At 37.8% G+C, this 21,786-nt stretch overlaps 1 protein-coding gene across 4 annotated transcripts in view; it reads left to right on the top strand.

The window, feature by feature from the left end:
- The window catches only part of TC2N (tandem C2 domains, nuclear), a 37,376-nt gene extending 30,119 nt beyond the window's left edge, over positions 1-7,257 (top strand). For all 4 annotated transcript variants that reach the window (XM_025173732.2, XM_007439108.4, XM_025173733.2 and 1 more), the window contains 3 exons: positions 438-552; positions 3,178-3,377; positions 4,658-7,257. In XM_025173732.2, coding sequence (XP_025029500.1) covers positions 438-552; positions 3,178-3,377; positions 4,658-4,768 — 426 coding nt within the window. In that variant the 3' untranslated portion in view covers positions 4,769-7,257. The remainder of the gene's footprint in view (positions 1-437; positions 553-3,177; positions 3,378-4,657) is intronic.
- Positions 7,258-21,786: the final 14,529 nt, after the last annotated feature.

Here is a 21,786-nt window from a genome sequence, read left to right on the forward strand (position 1 = left end):
CCAGGAAATGAATTCCATGAGCCAAAGGTCACCCAGATCTCATGAAAACGTGTTTAGAAATGTAAGGCAGTTTTAAAACAGTTTATAATCTGGCAAAAAAGAGGTCCTGCTGTTTTAAAAAATGGAAAGATTCCACAGAAATCCTGCAAATGCTTTCCCAAAAACATACACAGTATAGCTCTTTGGATCCCAATCTTGATACTGGCAAAATTGGAATGGGTAGAACTTATAATTCTATAGTATACAAAAATAGCGTATTGGGTCATTAAAAAAAAAAGCTAGGGCTATTGTTTGATTAAGCTGCTGTTTCTTTGTCAAAATGGGAAGTCTGATAATCTTCACTCCACACCTGTGTAACAAAATATCTTAGCTTTGATTTGTGAAAGTTGGCTCAGATGAAAATGGAACATTTCTTTGCTCTTTGATTCTCTGTGCAGGTGTGTTCTGCAGAACTGAAAATAGGCACCTGTTTTCAAGCAGTAAACAGCCGGATCCAGTTGCAAATTCTGGAAGCTCAGAACCTTCCAAGTTCATCCACACCATTGTCTTCAAGTAAATACTATAATCTTATTGTATATCTTTATAGTTGAGTGATTCTTAATATTGGGCGAACTCCATAAAGGAGAGCAGGTTTAAATACGAAGCAACATATCTCTGTGTGGTTGCTACTGTTGTTTAATAGCTGCATAATGACTTTTAAATAAGGGCATGTCATTTTTTAAATAATATTTTTATTAAAAATTTTCATAGATAAAAGCTAATTAATAGAGAACTAAAAAGATATACAAACAAAGAAAAAGAGAGAAGAAGAAAAAGAAAAGAAAGTCATCTAAAAGTTGACTTCCCCCTCCCTCCAAATAAGTATAAACATTTACAGTAACTTAAGACCTTCTCTATTATTACAAAAAACCCTCTTCTTCCCATTTTTCATCTCTTAATAATAACCAAATTATAAAAAATTCATCAATCTTACACAACAAAAGCAGTAAGAGTACCAATAATAATAACCCATATATTTTAACCTTAAACAAATCCATTATGCATTTTAACTATAAAGTTCTCTAATAAGTGAAACATAAAAGATTTATCCCCATAGGCATAAAAATACCAACAATAGTAACATATACATCTTAGACTGAATCAAATAGGTCCCTTTTTATGTTCAAACATAAAAAATTGTTCTTTCTCTAACAAATAGAACATAGAAAGTTTATCCCCATATGAAAAAATCTTTAAATCCTCATCATACAATCCTGGTCATAATCAAAAATTCCAATAGTAACAACCCAGAATCACAATTTAACCCTGATCAAATAAGTCCATTTTGAATTCTTTTTTTCTTCTTTTTAAGAGGCTTGATCTTCAGTCACTTCTTTAAATAAAGTCCCACATAATAATCTCTTGTCATTTTCTCCCTGTTTTCATACTTCCCTTCTGTGGATCCAAAATAAGATGGCTCTCAGAGTCACTCTTCTGATTTATAATCTGAATATCCCCCTTAATTGTGAAAACATCATCTAGCATAACTTGTAGGTCCCATGCAGCATCTTTCTCCATGACACTCTTAATATTTAAACATTTTTAAGTCCCTTTTCAAACCACAATATATTCTTTCATGTCTTCCATATCTCTTTTATAGTCTGACAGGTTTTTTTAAAGTCCATTTTAAGATCCCTATTCAAATCATCCTCAGCCTCTGCTTTATTCAATAAAATCTTTTCTTCTTCTATAACCTTTGTTAACTCCACCTTAGGAGCATCAAAAAGTTTTAAAAATAAGTCTTGAACACATGGTTCCCAAAACCAAATTAAATTCTTCTATAGTAAGATAATGTTCCTCCATTATGTTAGTAAGTATCTTCTCCTTTAATTGCTTTCTGGTTCCCTCTAGTTAACCTTCAGAGCCCAGTCTTATCTTTTGTTTCTTTTCAGAGTCAAAACTTTCCCACATTAAGGTTTCTTACAGTTAATTCCAAAATCTTCAGCTGTATTTTTATAAAATTTAAAACAGTCTATAAAAGCTATCCTTTCAGATCCATCTGGCCCCTTAACTGTCCACAGTCAATATTCTAAACTCCCTTTTGCTGTTTCAAAAATTAAAGGTTTTTTTCCCCTTTTTGGTCTTTAAACTTACTTAAATCTTCTTTTTTCAAGGATAGAAGGAAGTTCTCCCCGTATGCAGCAATTTGCCTTTCAGAAGGTTTTGAATTCCGAATAAACTGTTAATAGGTAGTTTTCTTTGTCAATTAAAAGAGGAAGTGTACGAATCTAGTGTCTTTTTGAAGGCTCCAAACTATGCAACTCCCAGAGTGCTCAACCCACTGGAGATCACTAATTTGTGATCTCTTCACAGGGAGCCTCTGTAAGGAGTACTTGTGGGTGATCCAGTCATCTCCTTTGTCTGGAGATGGTTCTGAAGAGCTGGATCCTTTGTTGGCTCCTCTTAACCGCCGTGGCCATCGGCTCCACAAAAACGGAGCCATATTCAATCCACCATTACTCCCCTGGAAGCCCCCATATGAGGGCATGTCATATCTTGGTCTACTTCAAATGTCAGTCTGCTGTTGGCTTCTCGGATACATGAAAGGAGAACTAAAAAAGAGAAAAAGAAGCCATTTCTTCTGCATCCTATCTTATTTTTAAAAAATACATTCTTAAAGTCTGTTGTTTAATATGCAAGTATGTTTAAAGATTTGAGTAGAGCTATACAGGTGTGAGGATGTTGCAGTCAAGTTAGGAGCAGACTACATTTTCTGCTACACTCATTTACTTGTATGGACAAAGTTAACTGGCAAAATTGCATCATCCAGAAAGTTTTGACTAAGAATAGACCTACTTCAGAAAGCTACTCTTTGAGTGGCTGACATTTATATTAGTGGGTCAAAAAGCAAAAACCTGCACTTGAAGTAAAATGGTGAATTTGGTTAGTCTTTCTAACAGCCTAATACTGGGGATGGAATCTGGTTTCCAATGAGCAGAATCTGGTTTCCAAGAGGTGGGCAATATGTGTCTATACATTAATATGCATCCATTCTGAGGTTCCTCTCTCCACATTTGCCCATCATATTTGAAGACATTGCATCAATTATAATTAACATTAACATGTTCTTATACTTTGGGGTTTTAGGCATCACACAATGAAAACATTAAAAAAAAATTGTCATTACTTCTACAATAGATTTTTTTGTAAAGATTGTGATGCTCAGCACCGAAGGATTGGTTGCTAAGAAAAAGACACGTCTGCTGAAGTCTACTAACAGTCAAGTAAAATGGGGAGAAACTCTGATATTCCCAGTGAGCCAGAATGAACATGGAATAAACTTTCTCATCAAACTCTACAGTAGGAGCTCAGTGAGAAGAAAACACTTTCTGGGACAGGTTGGTTTTTTTTCACCTATCACACCCAATACAGAAGTACTGAATTCCAAAACTTAAAGTTTACGTGGATCATAGGCTTTGCTTTTTAACAAAAATTATTTCCATTAATATAATCCTTGCTGAAATAAAGCAGGGATAGGAAGCCTGTAGCCCTCTGAATATTGTGTGGGCAGTAGTGAACAATGGTGGGAGTTAATGTTCAGCAATTTCGGATGGGGGCTCGCACCAGTGGAGGCCAGATGGGGGCTCGCACCAGTGGAGGTGGCTTGTGGGGTGATTGACCTTGCCCCCCCCATCATCTTGAATGTTTTTAGTATTTATGTACACGGTTTGTTGTCTGTATTTGATTTTTAATGGATTAATTTAACTATTTATGGGCTATTTTTAATTGTTGATGGGATTTATGATTTTAACTGTGAGCCACCCAGAGTCACCCATTGGGGGGAGATGGGTGGCATACAAATTTAATAATAAAATAAATAAATAAATAAATAATTCTTTAGAAACCTTTGAAATACAGATTTAATTTCAAGGCTAGATTCTTTAAAATGTTTGTTTCATTCTGAATAAATAAGTAATTTTATATCATAAGTAATTTCCTCTTATGCAACTTTATATCAGAGATCTCAAATTTATAACTCAAAGAATTGTCAAGAGGTATAAATTTCCATTCCATTCCATAAATTTTCAGGAGGTATACATTTGTGAATGGTTCAAAAGCCACATCCATTTATTTATCCATCAATCACCAAACTATAGATAGTATGTTTAATTCAATAAAGCTAAATTTTGAAGCTAAGTTATTTGTGGATTATACAGATGACACAAAATTAAATGGGATATCTAATAACCTGGAAGATAGAAATGAAATTCCAAACAATCTTGAAAGGCCAGAAAAATCACTGTAAGTAGGAGGATGTAATTTTACAAAACAAAGGTAAAGTACTATTAGGAAACAAAGACCATATGCTCAGAGGGTATCAGGCTTGGAATCATAGTTGACTGCAATTTGAAGTTGTATCAGCATAAATTTCCAGATCATGGGAGGTAAAAAGTCTGCTTCAGAGTCCTAAAAAAATAAAAGACAACATATTCCTGTTGGAATCCATTTTTAATAAAATGCATGTTTTTTATCAGCCCATGATGTCATTCATCTTAGCATCTTCTCTGCTCTTGATTCATCCTCTGCATTGTATAAACATATTTGTTTATACACTGATCAAGGTAAATGTCAAAAACAGCTTCTTTGTAATGATTCCTTGTTTTTTTTTATCATGCAGGTTTGGCTAAGCAGTGACAGCAACAGTGCTGAAGCTGCTGATCAATGGAGGGACACAGTTGCTAATCCAGAGAAGGTTGTGGTTAAATGGCATAACATCAGTCCAGCGTGATACTGCTTTGAACAGTCATTTTGGTACTGATTTGGACTTGAGCCCAGAGACTTTTGCACTTATTTAAAATAAACAGCCATCAGATAACAAGAAAAGAAAAGAAGCACCTACATGGACCATGTACAATATCATCTCTGAACAAGAAAATCACAGAGGAAACAGTAGTGTTGAAAAAGGAAGCATAGTATGTGGAATTCAAAAGCCACACTGAAAAATTAGTGGCTTGATTACTAATTGACTGTTTTAAAAAATCTATCAAGCTTACATATAAAACTTTTTAATATTTATACTCTATAAGAAAAATTAATTTAAAAACTTTGTATAGATTTTAGTCAAAAATACCATGGGAGAGCTTTCCTTCAGAAAGACTTAGTTCCATGTATTACAGTAGTTGACAACCATGCTTCAGCTCTTACGTTACTTCTAAAAGTATTCCATGGACACTTTATTATTTCTAAATACATGTTGAACAAGTGAGGTAAGGTAGGCAGAGAGGTAGAACTAATATTTTACCATTTAAATTCTTGAAATAAACACTTTAAAGTAATTTTTAAGAATGGTTGTTGTTGTGTTGGATAGTAAATTTGAAGGGTAGGCTGGGAAATCACTATTCCTGTTTTATATAAAATATTTACATTTGTTGTTGTCCCATCTTACTGTTCTGCAGCATAAAATTTGCTTTATTGTTTCGAGCAGAGAGATTAGTAAGAAGTACTCCAATGGTGAAGTTCAGAAGAATCTGATCTGCTACTTAAAGGTAGCAGGGACCCAGTATTCCATGTTTTAGGAAAACTAAAGTTACCAGTCCTTATAAAATGAAAGAAACAAAGCAAAGTGCGCAAGCATGATTCTAGCCAATCACTTTGAGAAATGAGCACATACCTTTCAGTGTTTTAAGATAACATGTTAAGAAATTATAAGGGCAAATGAAGCTCATATGGGTAACTAATCCATGAATAGCTCAGCTGGCATCATATAGGAGATTTGTAGAATCCCCAGATCTGGAGCATCTATGACATAATCAAGCAGGTGCCCTGACTACTTACTAGAGATGAAGCATTTTTAAGGCACAAGGGTCTGCATATGTTCATTATGATTTAGTGTCTTGACAACTGAGATGTTTGACAATAAAGTTGGTGATACTTGAAATAGGCACTACACAGCAGGATAATCCATACAAAAAAAAAAAAAAAAGATCAGTAACATCTGAAATAAACTTTCATGGGGATTTGAAATGCAGCATGATTTAACTTGCATGGCTTCATTGCCTCTTTCATTAGATTAACAGTTCACATTGAGCTTTCAATAAAAAGGATTCAGTTTGCTACAAAGCTGTTGCCATGTGAACTTGGAAGGGCACATTTAACATGTGAATCCTCATGCTGATGGCTGCCTCATGAATATTTATTCCTGTTTCTCATAACAACTAAGGATATACGGGATGTTTATATGCAATGAACAGAAATGCTTGGACCATTTGAAACCATACGTAATTATAACTCTTGTAGTAGAATTCCAGCATATGGATATCTTTTATAGATCATTAAACTTCAGAAACTATAACTCTCTCTGATATCTCTGATAAAAACGTTAGGAATTGGTGCAGGCAGTGTTACACTATTTTAAAATGTACTGGTTTTAAAAAGGACAAAACTTGTATCTGGACCCCCCGTTTCAGTGAGACTTGACTGGTGTTGGTGCATGAAACAGAATGCCCTAAGTGCATAATGAACTGAATGAGAAAATATAGTGGTAGAGCTATTAGCTGGAAAAATTCAGATTTTTGTGAGGAAGGAGGAAAAAAAACCATACTGCAGAATGTCAGTATGAAAAAGCAAAGGTCAGAAGAGAGGAAGAATGAATTAAGGGAAAAAATCAAACTAAAAGCAGCACCACTAATAAAAACAAGTAAAGAATAAAGAGAACATAAAACTGGAGAAGACATGGAACCACCTTAGCCCAGAACAAAGAAATCAGGAATAGTTCAGAAAAAAATGCCATCTCTTTGTATCTTCAAAGATTATAATTAGGTAGCAAAGATTTTGATATATGCATTAAATGCTAACATACTTTGATTTAAATCTGGGAGAGCAAATGAGATAGCAGGAGATATAGTGGCCAGTCCTTCTGAGGAACACTGGTCCTCAATCCAGGAGTCAGTAGAAACGAACGGGTATGACTATCATAGATAGAAACTTGTGGCTTGCAATGCATTCGATATAGTCACTGTACCCTTGAAAAAAATGGATTGTTAAGAGTTGCATTACAAATGTAAATCAAAATTTGTTTTAAATATCCTACAGTTTCTTTGTTAAGCCTTTTTTTAACAGCATACTTTATGAGCATCCAGTTCATGGTAAAGGTGGTGTTACTCTGTCATTGTAAAAACCATTTCCCTATTGCAAACTAATTGGTAAAAAGAACAAGAGGTTTTTTTAAGCAAAATAAACGCATTTGGAAAATAAATTATGAGCAAAGCTGCTTTAACAGTCTTGATACAGTACTTTATTTCCTCTTTTTCTTCTTTCTCTCTTTAATAAGCATTGTACATGCTGTGTAGTAGGGTAAATGCAAATCTTATTGAGGGCTTCGTGCAATAACATTCTTAGGGAGCTCAGATTAAAATGTCAGGATATATAGAAGTTCTACAGCATTTATAGTACTGCAATACACAAATGACCAGATGTTTTATTATATAACTGTGAAGCAATTATATAAATAGATTCTAGCCTAACTTTGCCTTCCAGCTTTGGACTTGATCTTTCTAACAAAAGTCTCCAGCCAAAGATATTTATCTTGCTTTTGCAAAGTATAGAAATATTTTTCTGTAAAGGAATTGCACATATGCATATGCACACACACACAGAGACTATTTTATTGAATAAAACTCAGGCAAAGGGGAAAAAGTCTGTCCTTCTCAGAGCTTCCTGATGACGGTTTGAAGCTGAGTATCCCAGAATTTCACATTATGCAACACGCTGGGCCTCATGCCAGGACTTTGTTTAAGAAGGGTGTGAAATGAATTGACCAACAAGCTGGTGATGCCAAATGCTAACAGTGACATCACAGTTAATCTACCTCATGAAGAATCCCAGATCCAGGCACAGATGTACAGTGCACTTGAAGTCTTCTTATTAACCCACATGCTGATTTTATTGACAATTATCTCTATTGCCTGGGCTTATTGCTGGTTAATTACTAGAAAGCTAGCACAGTATACTTTCTTGTATGAATAGTTAACAGCAATTCTGTAGGCACTTACAATCTTCTGAGGTTAACCTGCTTTTTACAGCCCAGTTTGTAGACTGCTACATATGGCAAGATAGGCTTCTTCAAATCAGCACCCAGCCTTAGAAATGATCTTTCTCCTGTGGTATGCTGGACCACTATCACTGATACATTTTAAACCTCTTTTGAAAACTCTTTATTTTAAGTTGGCCTTTCCATATTACTTGTTTTCATTTCAGTTTTTTAAATTGTAAGATGTTTTAAAATGAAAAGCAGTACTTTTCATATACTTCATTTTGCTAAAATTGGGACAATTCTGAAAATTAATGAGTTGAGAATTATATCAAAAGTTTTTACGTTCTAACTTATGAGCTGATTAGTCACTCATCACTACATTATTATGATGATTTATGTCTATAGGTGAAGCTATAAAATTTTCCAGTTAGTCTTGCAAGATGTTACCTGAATCATCTCATCAGATCCCAATTTAGCTATGAGGGAATATGAGCAATTTTATCTGAAAACAATCTCAAATATGTGGTAGCAGTCAGTAGGAAGATCATCTTCCCTGTTTTTACCCCCAAAATAAGAATCATCTTAAGGATACTGGACAGGAACATGCAGGTGCAGTAAGAGCACAGAAGTAATAACATTACTCTTACCGGCATGGTATATTCATTTCTTTGATCACATTCACTCTTTGTTTTATACCACCCCTGCTTCAGCTATTTCATTCCCTGGAGCTCCTTAGAAAACCAAGGAGCCCTTGAGATCTGCAAATGAGGAGAGACCACTTGAGGGGACAATTTCACCCAATGCTCTCCAGAGCAAGAATTCCAGAGCATGACTAGGGATATGGTAAGTCTGCCTACCTGATTTCTGTGGAAATCCCCAAGGACCCTCAAAAACTCAAGCTCCATCAAGTGCTTGGGGCGGATCACAGTAATCAGTCCAGTTCTATTCCTGTGGAGGTTGAGCATAGAGACAATATGCACAAATAGGGCCTGTCCCATATGATCTTAAACACAACCAAACCTACATTCAAGGCATGGAGATTGAAGTTGTCAACCCTAGAAGTCTGGAAGATTCCAACATCAGACCAGATATGAGCTCCAGAAGCTGATGCATGGCTGCTGCCAGCCAGCCACAGTTAGACTTGTCCTTCAACCCAAACTGCACATGCAAATAACTCACACTTGGTCATCCATGGGGCAGTGCTTCTAGTTACAACCAAGGTCTCACTAAAAAAGAAAAAGAAAACATTGCCATGTTCCCTCCCTAACCATGGAGTCATGGTTGTTCCAGATCTGAAATATAGGAAAGTATGTTTTGGACAGGGTAATATACGCATCCCCACTCAACCAGGTATTTGTCATACAGGCCAAGTCCTCACATTCCACTTCCATGAAGTTGTGGATGGATGTGCTCTAGCATTAGTATTTTTATTTGGTATGTACCTTTATCTACTGTAAATGCAGTACAAGATCTGCTTTTTTCCCCCACACAAACCCACCTGATGATGTAGGCTGGGCTGAGAAAGAATGACTGGCCCAAAGTCACCCAGTGAGCTTCCATGTTGCAGTCTGATACCTTAACCACTATACCACATTAGCTCTGATATTAACTAGTAACAGTTGGAGACCAAGACAACCATAACCCAGTGATCAGAGTGGAGGCCCCCCCCTCTCCTATAACAGCCCAATACCTCCCATCATATCTCTCATTGTTCACAGGAACAGGAGGGATTTAGTGGAAAAAATCCTTTGCTCTCTTCCTCACTTGCCACCACATCAACCCCACAGAAAATGCTTTACAATAAATAATTCCGTTTTATGGATCTTTGCCCCAGTGACAAAACATCAAGATAAACAGTTAAACATGCTGGTGAATTAAGCATTTGTGTGTAAGGAAAAGCTAACTGCAGCTTTTTAAATTTAATTTACTCATCATCAGCTAAAGCTGATACAAAGGCATTGCATGCCAAAGGTTAAGCCCTGGAGGGAAATAATTATGAAGAAATGTTGCTGTTTTAGCAGTGTTCTGGCTGAAGTAGTCCTCAAATAATAAGACCAAACCCAGTTTTGGAAATAATATAAAAATGAATATACATTTCTATATTGGCAGAGACCCAGCTAATTGAAAAGTGAACTTATAAACAAATGTAAACTTGGCTTTTAGTTGGAGTTGATTACATAGGAAATCAGGGTTTTTTTTAAAAAAAAGTTATCCTGTTTACACTGAGCTGCATTCGCTGGTTTAATGCACATTTCTCTAGTTATATGAGATTCTTTTATCATTCTTCACTAAATGACAAAGTAAAGGCTAGTGAAGAATAACTACATGACTAATTGGGTGGAGTCACTTTAGCCCCAAGCAAACACAAGTTTGTTTTAGTCCAAACAAACTTTTGTTTGTCTGGGACTAAAGTAACTTCACCTGGTAACCCCATCAGGGTCACTTGACAGGGTCAATTGGCCATGTTAGAGTATTTGCATAATACATCACTCTCTTTTCTATGGTCCAGTTAACCATAGAAACAACAAGAATGCGAACAGGGCCATGACTACTTGCATCATCTTTATCTGCACGCTTTTTTACACTGACAGGGTTCGTACATTTCAGTAAACCATGGTTTAGCCATGATTTGCTAAAGAAAACACAATTGGTTGTTTATGTATTCCACTAAAGCTAAGAGCAACAGTAGAAATACAATTTATATAGTGCACATCAGCAGTTTCCCTATTTAAAAGCTGTGTGGAATATCCAGGATTTTAAACCTTAGTTAAAAATATTCAGCAAGAATCCTTCCAACTTTTTTTAAAACACACACAAAAATATATTTAGAAAGAGTACACTGTATTTTGCTGCCACAAAGTGTTTATAGTTGAGAACAACAATATTGATATTGGATGTGTGTGCTTCTTGTTAGAATATTTAGCAAAAGTAACGCCATTGTAGAGGGGAAGGAATAGGAACAGCATCTGAGCGAGGTGAGAGCATCACATAGACTTGAGTGGCTGTAAGATGAAGAAGCAAGTCATCAGCTAAAAAGTAGACAAAGACATTCCTAAGGAAGTTTGTGCCTAATGTTATATGCATACTAAAAAGATACAAAGTAAAGTATAAAGGGGGCTATTTGGCAGTGGTCCTGCGTGGCCCGCGCCCAAACCCACTTACTTGCTGTACTTGGGCTTTTTCCGACATCTTCTTTCCCAGCTTGGAACCAAACATATCATGCCCAAAATACTGTACCATTTTGTTACTTGTGCTCTCTGCCAATTTACCAATTTAGTTCCAGGCATTTGAATGAGACATCTTTCTGCTTGTCCAGCTACGCTCAAAAGATTGGTGACAAATTATTTTCCTTTCCTTTTTCCTTTTTTTTTTTTTTTCTTTTTGGTTAAACTCTGAAAATGGAATCCTTATGGCATCTTATGTAGTTGACTATCTTAAGTGTGTGCAACATGTTTAATACCTGCCACTGGTATTTAAGGGATCAAGCCAGGGAAGGTGCCAAAGATATTAGAAAAGGGGCTTCAAAGCCACGAACAGGATGCACGTCAGAGCATACAGACAAAGCTCTCTTGCAAAGGATCACAGAAGGACCAGAAGAAGGTGACCTTCTGGGCTCCAGATCTCACCCAGCCTTTGAGTCTGTGGTAGGGGCCAAAAATAGTGGGTGGGGCTAGGACAAAAATTAAATGGGGGCATGCATTTAGTTAAATATAGTTGACACCATTATTCTACAGTCAAGTGTTTCATAATATTCTACAAGTTAAGGACTGTATGATAAAATGGGCTAAAAACTTTGGTTATAACATGCAGATGGAACAATGGAAGTGTGGTTGAAAGGACTGAAATTTACATTGTGTTATAATCTTAAAGAGAATTTTTATAAAATGATGTACTGTTGGTATTTGTCACCAGGGAAATTATCTAAAATGTATAAAGGCATTTCAAATGTATGTTGGAAATGTGTACAACAAGAAGGAACTTTTTATCATCTCTGGTGGACTTGTAAGAAAGGAAAAAAAATTGAATGAGATACATATTTTCATACAGAAGATTTTAAGGATTAATATTCAATCAAAACCAGAGAGTTTCCTTTTGGGTTTGATGGACAAACAGTTGGAAAAAACCCATGGAACTTTGTTCTTATATATGATAACAGCAGCAAGGCTTTTATATGTACAGAGGTGGAAAGATAAGATATTACCTACAATGGAAGAATCAATGGTGAAGCTGATGGAGTTGGCTGAGATGGCGAAACTGACGGCTTTGATTCAAGAAAAGACATTGTGTAATTTTAATGTTAATTGGAAACCTTTTTTGGACTTTTTGTGGGAAACAGAAAAAATGAAATTATGTTGTGTGGATTTGATGATTAGAAATAATATGGGTAAACAGAAATAATGTTGAATGTTACTTTGTAAACTTAGAGCAAGAGTTAGATGTATACTGCTGCATATCTGTTGTGAGGAGGGTTGGAAGTAAATTCTTTGCTTTGCTTTTTCTTTCCTTGTTTTCTTCACTTTTGACCTTGACTCTTTTTTTCTAATCTCTCTTCTTTTTACTTTCTTTAATATTAATTCTTGTTAGTTTTTACTGTTTCTGTTTGAAAATGTAATAAAGTTATTTAAGAAGTCTTTTATAATATTCTCCTTCTGTAAACCTAAAAATTAGATTTAGGTAACATTTTTTAGAGGCTGCTGGGGGCTGTATCCAAGTCTTTCTGAGGCTATATGAGATCCTGGAGCCTTGGTTTGTGCACCTGTTACCTGGAAATTTAGGCTTCATTATTAACATTTTAAAAAGGTGATACTAGCATTTTTTTAACATGGCAGTCTAGGCCTCTTTTCTAACTGTAGGAAAGCATGTTTTTCTTCTGGGCAAGGCCATTTCTTTTGGTATATTTGAGAACTTGCCCTTTCAGCAACTAAACAACAGAGAGCGTATCCTGAAAGTCCTTGATTACACTTGCAAGTTTTAAAGATACAAACCAGGCTGGGAAAGGGAGTGACATAACCCATACATTTGCCGCTTGTGGAATGTTATCTGGAATCAGTGTTTTCTATTGTTCAATTCTCAAGTGTAATCAATGTCTTTTATTGTTTGATTAGTTGCTTTCTGATGTATCACATATACTGAATGCATGTATCGTTTGTTTCTGTTCCCTATAAAACGACTTGACCCCCCTTAATAAATGCTTTTTGCTTTGCCTGAATTACTGGGTGGTTCGTATTTAAAAAGGTTTTCTCTCACAGATTCAGGGAATAGGTCTTCAGCTCCACACCACTCGGGGTGCCTGAGTTTTAAAGGCAACAATTTGGGGGCTCATCTGGGATAGCAGCATGGCAGCCCTCAGGATTGGCCTGCCTCAGTCACCGAACGCACTTGCTGGCACAGGGTGAGTTCACCCACATGTCTTCGGAGGAGGCAGATAACCGAGGGGCCAGGAGGAGACAAGCGCTAGCTGGTAGTCCCTTGGGAGAGAAAATGGGACAGGGGAAGAGTACACCCCTGTGGAGCCAGTTGGGGCTCAGGGTCCAGTTGTGGGACCAGGTAACCTGTCTGTCCAGCAGGGGATGACCCTGTGAGAAAAATACCTTTGAGTGAATCTTTGGATAAAAGAAGCAAGTTTTTAGAGGCCCCAGATGAATGGGATCGCCTTAATAAAATTGAAACATAAAGGAATGTGCAGCACCCTTGAAGCTGGCATGAACTAGGCTGATGGTAAACCCTTTATCACAAACATCCCCATAGCAACATAAGAGAGGATGTCTTCTTCCTGGCAGTTGGCACCTTGAACAATTTGTTTCTTCCCCTCTGACACTATTGCTCTCCTTATAGACAGCAGTTGTTCCGTCCTTGTAGATAGCAGCTAAGAACAGGGGCAGAAAGTAACTTGAGAAATATTGCTCATTTAGGTATGCCTGCATCATCATATGAATATGTATATGTATGTGTTCTTTTCCCTTCCCCTTTCTTGTAGAGCTGTATAAATATCAGGGCATCCATTTTGCCTACAGGGGAGTGTCTCCCACTAACCTTTAGTGGGGTCCCCCTCCAGTATGTACTGCCTAAAAACACTGCAGTGAAGCCCTGATTATTTTGCCTTTGTGTCCTGCGTTTTGATTCCACAACCCAAAGGAGAGTGGGCGTCCTGTGCACAGTGGAGTGGGCAAATACAGACAAATACTGGGGAGCAGAGTGGGAGTGCAGGACCCACAATCATGTGGGCACTTCCACCTGTAAAATCTTTGCCTGGTGGAGAAGGAGCTGTAATCAGCTCTGATGGAGCAGATCAGGTATTTGAGGAGTGTATGGGCATGAGGGGGAAGCCTCTGGGGCTCCCCACTTTGTGAGTAAATCAACTAGACAGCAGACAATGGAATTACAAGAATAACATGAAAAGCTAGCAGAACTGAAAATGTTCGAACCATCGCAGGAGCAGCTGGACTGTTCCCTCTCAGAATCATACAACAAGCTTACTTATGAAAATTCCTGCAGGCTTGGGATGCCAGAAAACTCCCGATTCAACTTGGAATGGGTAAGAAACAAGCTGTTTTTTTTCTAAACAAACTGGCAGAGATTTTTGGAAAATTATGGTAAACAAAATTGGATCAGATGGGAAACTTTTAATTGTTGTCAACTGAAACTTTTGAAGCTTTTGAAACTTTTTTTTTGGTAAAAAGAAGAAAATAGAAGAAAAAAATTGAGTACAACTTTCAGATTAAATTTGTCCCTACAGTTCAGAAGCTGATTGTAACACTGTCTGGAGACCTTCTCCTTGTAATTCGGCCAAGAAGCAAAATTAATCCTATTAAGAGTACTCAAAGAAATACCAGGAAAGCAATTGTTCAGAGCTCTGATGAAACTCATGATGCATTTTACACCAAACATTAAAAGAACTTTGAAGCACGCGCAACTTACTGTTAAAAAATTTTTAAAAGTTCTTAAAGCTATAGCAATTTTCCTTTTGTGAATTAATTTGCCACTGACATTTGCATTTTTTTTCTTCTTCTAGATATTGCTCAAGGTAAAGTAATAAGCCAGTTGGAAAGATTAGGGTGATTACTGCAAGGCTGTAAATTGAAACCATCAAAGCAAATAGAAAATTTGGTACCCAGCAAATACCACTACCATGCCATTACAATCAGAATAATCAGACTTTATTTAAGAATATGTAAGTAATAGAATTTATTTATTTTTGATTACTTGTCTCCCTGTTGAATGGTTTGCTTGAATTCCACATGAACCTTCCTACCTGTACCCCAAGACCATCCCTATTTCTTCCAGCTGAGAAGTAGGAAGGAAGAATTCCTGTGTCTCTGCAGGGCTGTGATGGACTGCATGTAGGAACAAGCAGGGAGGTTGTTGTTGTTGCACTGTCAGTGTTAAGGCACCAGTGTTTTCTGTTGTGGACATTTGTCTATGTGGATCTATGTGTGCATGTAAAGTTGAAAAAAGAGTTGTGAAGTGCTGGCTGGGGAATTCTGGGAATTGAAGTCCACCCATCTTAAAGTTGCTGAGGTTGAGGAACCCTGCTCTAGATGACCTAAACTTTTCCTTACCTGTTAGCTTCTCTGTTTACATTGTCAGAAGAGCTTTTTCTATTACCTCTTCAGCTTGCAGCTGTTCCTGAATCACTCTGGGGTTGGTCCTCCTCTGATTTTACATTTTTTAAAGCCTGCTGAACCCTACCACAGAGCCGTGACTCTAGTTTCGGAGAATGAGGTCACAAAGCTTCACCAGCCAAGCTACAGTTTTGCTTGCCTAAAGTTGTTTACCTGGACTATATTATACATCCAGGCACAAGAGAACTTTTCCCTGCCAGAATGGATGCTATTCTTCAGTACCCACCGCCTTCTATCAAGCACCAGGTGAGAGCCTTACTTGGAACTCTAGGTTTCTGTAAGCCTTGGGTACCAGCATTTGGCAACCTGAGTAAACTTGTGTGTGTGTGTAGGGCTCTGACTACAAAACAGCAACTTGTAGCCCACTGCTCTATACAGCTGGACCCTGTTACTTCTGGTACAGTAGGATGCCTGAGAGTTTTGGCTGTTACTGTCCTTCCTGTTCAAATATCAAAAGACTTGGTTATGGGTTTTCCATTAACTGTTTTTTGTTCCTCATGAGGTTGCTGAATTCAAGCCTTTATACATCAGTGTTTAGCTACTTCTGAAGCAGAGCTTCAAGGTACTCCAAACATGACTTTGAAGCAGTGTACACCTTTGAATCCTGCAACTCTGCTTCCTGAGATTACAGATGAAGGAAGTTACCAACATAACCATTTGCAGACCATAAACCTGGTAGAGAAACCTTGCTCACTAATGTCCCTCTACAAACTCATAACTATGAACTCTTTTTGGATGGGTCTTCCTTTGGGGTTGATGGAGTCCGATTAACAGGGGCTGCAATTTATTTATTTTTTTAATCTGCTGGGCAGAACCCTTGCCACCTTCCTGAGGGCCCAAGCAGCTGAACTTACTGCCTTAATTCAAGCTTGTTATATTGCCAGAGACAAAACTGTTAATATCTTCCCTGACTCTAAGTATGCTTCTGGTGTTTGCCATGCTACAGGTACCTTATGGAAGCTGAGAGGATTCTTCACCTCAGGCTGCCAGATTGCTCACGCAGGCCTGGTTGTTTTGCCTTTGGATGTACTTCTCCAATTTGTGCTACTAAAAAAGTTCCATGGCAAGACTCTCAATCCAGCATGGGAGGGTCCATTCCAGATTTCACTGACTACCCAAAGCCACTGTCCTGGTGGAAAAGAAAGATTCCTGGATTCCTCACAGGCGGAGATTGTTGGACTCTTGGAACTTGCCTGATGAACTTTTGTTTTTTAATCTTTGTGGACTTATTACTTTTAAGCAACCATGACTTCTGTTGGACTTTTGCTTCATATATATATATATATATATATATATATATATATATATATAATATATATGAAGCAAATGCAATGGGACAGGCTGGGAGAGCCTTGTTCAGTTTAAGCTTCATGCAATTATAAAAAATGCTAGCCTGTAAAATAAACTTGTTGGATTTCCTCCTTATGGATTTCATGGAGGTAAGAGATATCCTTTTTCCTGTGCTCTAAGTATGGATTGGTGGGTAAATCACATTACTGCATTTGATTTCACTATTATGCAGGAACACTCCAATGCCCCAATCTATTATCAGAGGACATTAATTGCCCAAATATGCAAGTGGTGTTTCTGCCATACTTGTATTAATCCAGCTAATTATGAAGCAGCTTGTGATGTTACAGTGCAAACCTGCAAAAGGCAAATAGCCAAACATAACAGCATTTACACTTGAAATAATGTTGCCTGGGCCTTGATGTATAACACGGAAGGCACCAGATTACCTGATGGACTGTGATGGACTTGCAGCATTCATGTTTTTAAAACTCTACCAAAGTCCCAGCAAGGAATTTGTACTATTTCTGGCTATGGCCAGGAGAGATTCATCTGGTCTCACCACCAGAAATTAAACAGTCATTTAGATATAACTGTAGAACACGGAAGGCAATTGCTCTATACAGAGTAAAAACTATGAACTATAAAGACATTCATAATCTGACTGCATTTGTTGTAAATCTGTCTCTAACTTTTGAAGTCTTTATTAATGATACCCTCACAGAGCCATCAGCTGCTTCAGGATGAAACCCTTTCTCTGAAAGACATAGTATTGCAAAATAGGCTGGCCTTAAATCAGTGATTAGTAGAGCATAGGGAGTCTATGTGTGCATTAATCAAAGCTGTCTACATGTTCCATGAAGGCTTAACTACACAACACAAAAGTTAGCTAGAAGAGTTGCCTCCCTAACTAGGGACAGGGAACATTTTCAAGAAATAATTATTACTTGGCATTATCATAGCCTTAGTACTCCTTGTTGTACTTGGATGTTGTCTTATGCAATGTATTCTTTTTTTTGTTTGCCTGCCATTACTCTTTTAAATCCGTTTCACAATGCACTGCAATCATTGACCCTATGCAGTTTCAAATATTAACTGCTCACTAAATATAATAGTGGTTCAGCAAACTATTAAATACTTGGCGAACCAAATGGGGGAATTGTAACTGGAATTTTAGGCTCCATTATTAGCATTTTAAAAAGGTGATACTAGCATTTTTTTAACATGGCAGTCTAGGCCTCTTTTCTAACTGTAGGAAAGCATGTTTTTCTTCTGGGCAAGGCCATTTCTTTTGGTATATTTGAGAACTTGCCCTTTCAGCAACTAAACAACAGAGAGCATATCCTGAAAGTCCTTGATTACACTTGCAAGTTTTAAAGATACAAACCAGGCTGGGAAAGGGAGTGACATAACCCATACATTTGCCACTTGTGGAATGTTATCTGGAATCAGTGTTTTCTATTGTTCAATTCTCAAGTGTAATCAATGTCTTTTATTGTTTGATTAGTTGCTTTCTGACGTATCACATATACTGAATGCATGTATCGTTTGTTTCTGTTCCCTATAAAATGACTTGACCCCCCCCCCTTAATAAATGCTTTTTGCTTTGCCTGAATTACTGGGTGGTTCCTATTTTCAGGTAGGCTAAGAAGCCGCCTTTGCAAAGGTAAAATGGTTTTCTCTCCCAAATTCAAGGAATAAGTCCTTCAGCTCCACACCACTTGGGGTGCCTGAGTTTTAAAGGCAACACCTGGAGCCTTGCCTTGTGCACCTCTGCTATGCAATATGAGATGGGCCTTTCTGGGTTACCCCAGGATACCACATTTTAAATTAAAAAAAAAAAAGATACACCAGGCAAAAGTGGCTGTTTTATTCCCTTGCTACCTATAGTCTGGCGTGGATATTTCACTTATTAATGTATTATTTTGCTTTAATTTGTTTTAATTTATATCCCTCCTTTTCTCTGAGAGTTTAAGGAGGCTTATTTCCATATTGTTGCCAAGATAAATTACCAGGAGTTGACCTTAACTCTAAAGATACTTTCTTTACTTTACTGCCTTATAAACAAATAGTATTTCCAAATTAGCTTTCCTCCATGCAATCTTCTCCTTCCAAATGAAAACCGTTCTGAAAATCAACTGTCTGGACACATATCCCTGTAGTCTGATCTGTTTGTGTTACATGCCATATTAGCCTGTGGGAAGAGAAACTGAATCCTTCTAACTGCCTTTCTGGGGATTCAAATGTAAGAATCAGTTGACTGGCTCTTTCAAAGCGGGGAAATAACCGTGCGGGGGGGGGTGAGGGGAGTAGAACTAGGTGAAAGGGCAGGGGAGAAGATCCCACAAAGCAGAGAAAGGTAACTATCTGCCCTAGCCCCATGTTTCTCAGATATATTTGACTACAATACCCATCATCAGTATCATCAGCCAGTTGTTAAAATGCTTCTATCTTTCATAAGCTATACAGATATAAGGTAGAGGAAAGATCTGCTAGGTAATCTTTCTATTAACAAAGCTGCATCTCATTTAAACTCTCGTATCAGTAAAGTCAGTCATGGCCAAGTTAGGTAAGATTTATTTATTTCGCTGCTTATTTATATGACACCCTCAGTCACCTCAATAATTCTAGGCAGCTTACATATTACGGTTAAGGTAGCAAAATAACATATATAACAAACTAAGAACAAGAATCCATACCGCTCATTGGGGAAGAAAATGTGTGGTTGGGTAGTACCTTTACTAGGTCATAGGCTTCCAGGAAGTAGCAAGTGGGATTTTGTTTCCTCCAAAGCTTTCTTCTATAAGTCCAGTACTTTGCTTTTCCCTATGGGAGAATTACAGGCAGTCACTAGTAGTAGGAAAAGTTGAAAGCCAGTGGGGTGTGGTAGGGAAGGTGCAATACTATAACCAAGAACATCTAGGTTTAAGAGCATCTTTAGCCAAGAAAGCAACTTTGAACCATGCTTTGGGCAATTCTAAATGACACCCTAAACTGCTTGTCTCCCATGGTGCTCCCAGCTGTTCCTAAAACCAACTTTACAAAGTCCAGTCCAGATTTCAGCCGTCTGGTGATGCGGCTGGGTTGGTGCTCACTCCAGAGTATGGCCATTGCAGGCCCTGACTGGTCATTCTGCATCTTGCCCTTCCCAGCCAAACAAGGAAGGCAAGCCTTGCTGGCTGGACTCGGCATGGACAGCGTCTGCCTTTTCCTTTTACAGATTGCTGCCTTCTCACTAGTCCCTGTTCTTTTCCAGATATTTATACACCATGGACACCCCCTCCTACACTTTCTTGTTTGACACTAGCAAACCCTTTCTTTCTTTCTTTCTTTCTTTCTTTCTTTCTTTCTTTCTTTCTTTCTTTCTTTCTTTCTTTCTTTCTTTCCTTCCTTCCTTCCTTCCTTCCTTCCTTCCTTCCTTCCTTTCCTTTTTCCTTTTCCTTTTCCTTTTTCCTTTTTCCTTTTTCCTTTTTCCTTTTTCCTTTTTCCTTTTTCCTTTTTCCTTTTTCCTTTTTCCTTTTTCCTTTTTCCTTTTTCCTTCTTCCTTCTTCCTTCTTCCTTCTTCCTTCTTCCTTCTTCCTTCTTCCTTCTTCCTTTCTTTCTCCCATATTGTACTATTGTTGCCTTGATGTAAAGTGAAAAGACCACATTGTTCCTTTGTTAGGTCCATAGCAATTTTGTGGCGATGAAGAACTGATAGTTCAGGCTCCTAGTAGCAAAGAAATAGCATTCATTGAAACTTTATGGCTTCATTCCAACATGCCTAAGCTGGAGCTTAAAGGGGGCAGGGGGGGGAGGGAACTATTGTAATGCAGAGGCACTGGGTGAGAAAGAAAGGAGAATATGCTTCTACCAGCCTAGGCAGAAATCAAAAGGGTGCTTGCAGGAGATATAAAGTTGCAGTGGAGGAGGGCTGGAAGAACTGGTGGGGAAAACAGAGTGGCCAGGAGACTTTACTGGATTCAGCGATCAACTGGATTTTTTTTTTTTTTTTAAAAGGAAGCTGCTGACTCCCTGAGGACACAGCAGCCTAGCAGCTGGGGCTGAAACAGCTGTATAAAGTATCAACCAGCCACTGGAGGGGCCAGGGTAATTCAGTGCTGTAGCCAATTGGAGCTGAGAATGTCACTAGTTTGGGATGCAGCACAGTAAACAGAGGTGTCCGTATGTCAAGATGGCAGATATAGCAGTGTGAATGAAGTGCCATCTGTTTTTTATGCACATCACCCATGCAGTGCCCGTAAAAACAGGCAGAGCTTTGATCGCATAGTTGTGGCCACCATCTTGACTTATTTTGACCACACCCAGAGGACACCTCTGACAGTAGACCTGCTGCTTAAGATGGCTCAGGATGGAAAACTTTTTTTTTTTTTTTGTTAATGGAATTTAAAACACAGAGGAAGACATATTTGTGGTGAGCTGGGAGTGGGTGGAAGTTGATGTTTGTTCCTGCACTTAAAAATGGTGAGTCCCCCATACTGATGATGAGGGAACAGAAAGCATAGATCTGGCCATTATCTCTTAGCCCAACCTACTCTACCCTGTTATTGTGAATATAAATTTGAAATGCTCATAGAGGATATAAAGTGAATGAGTGAGTGAGTGAGTGAGTGAGTGAGTGAGTGAGTGAGTGAATGAATGAATGAATGAATGAATGAATGAGGAGTGCATTTCAGGTGGGGCAGGAGCTATGTTTCTTTCTATCCTGGGTAATTCCCTGCTGAAATGGAAAGCAGATTTCTTTCTTTGCCTTTCTTTGCAGAGCTTGAAGTGATGCAAATTACCATCAAATAGGAGGAGAAACAGCTTTAAGTACAGTTTTATATTCACATTATTATTTTCCTTCCTTTTCTTATTTCATAG

The sequence above is a fragment of the Python bivittatus genome, unplaced genomic scaffold (genome assembly GCF_059951505.1).
Source record: "Python bivittatus isolate LINGU-HERP-01145 unplaced genomic scaffold, Pbiv_v1 ctg000480_np1212, whole genome shotgun sequence".
Classification (NCBI taxonomy): domain Eukaryota; kingdom Metazoa; phylum Chordata; class Lepidosauria; order Squamata; family Pythonidae; genus Python; species Python bivittatus.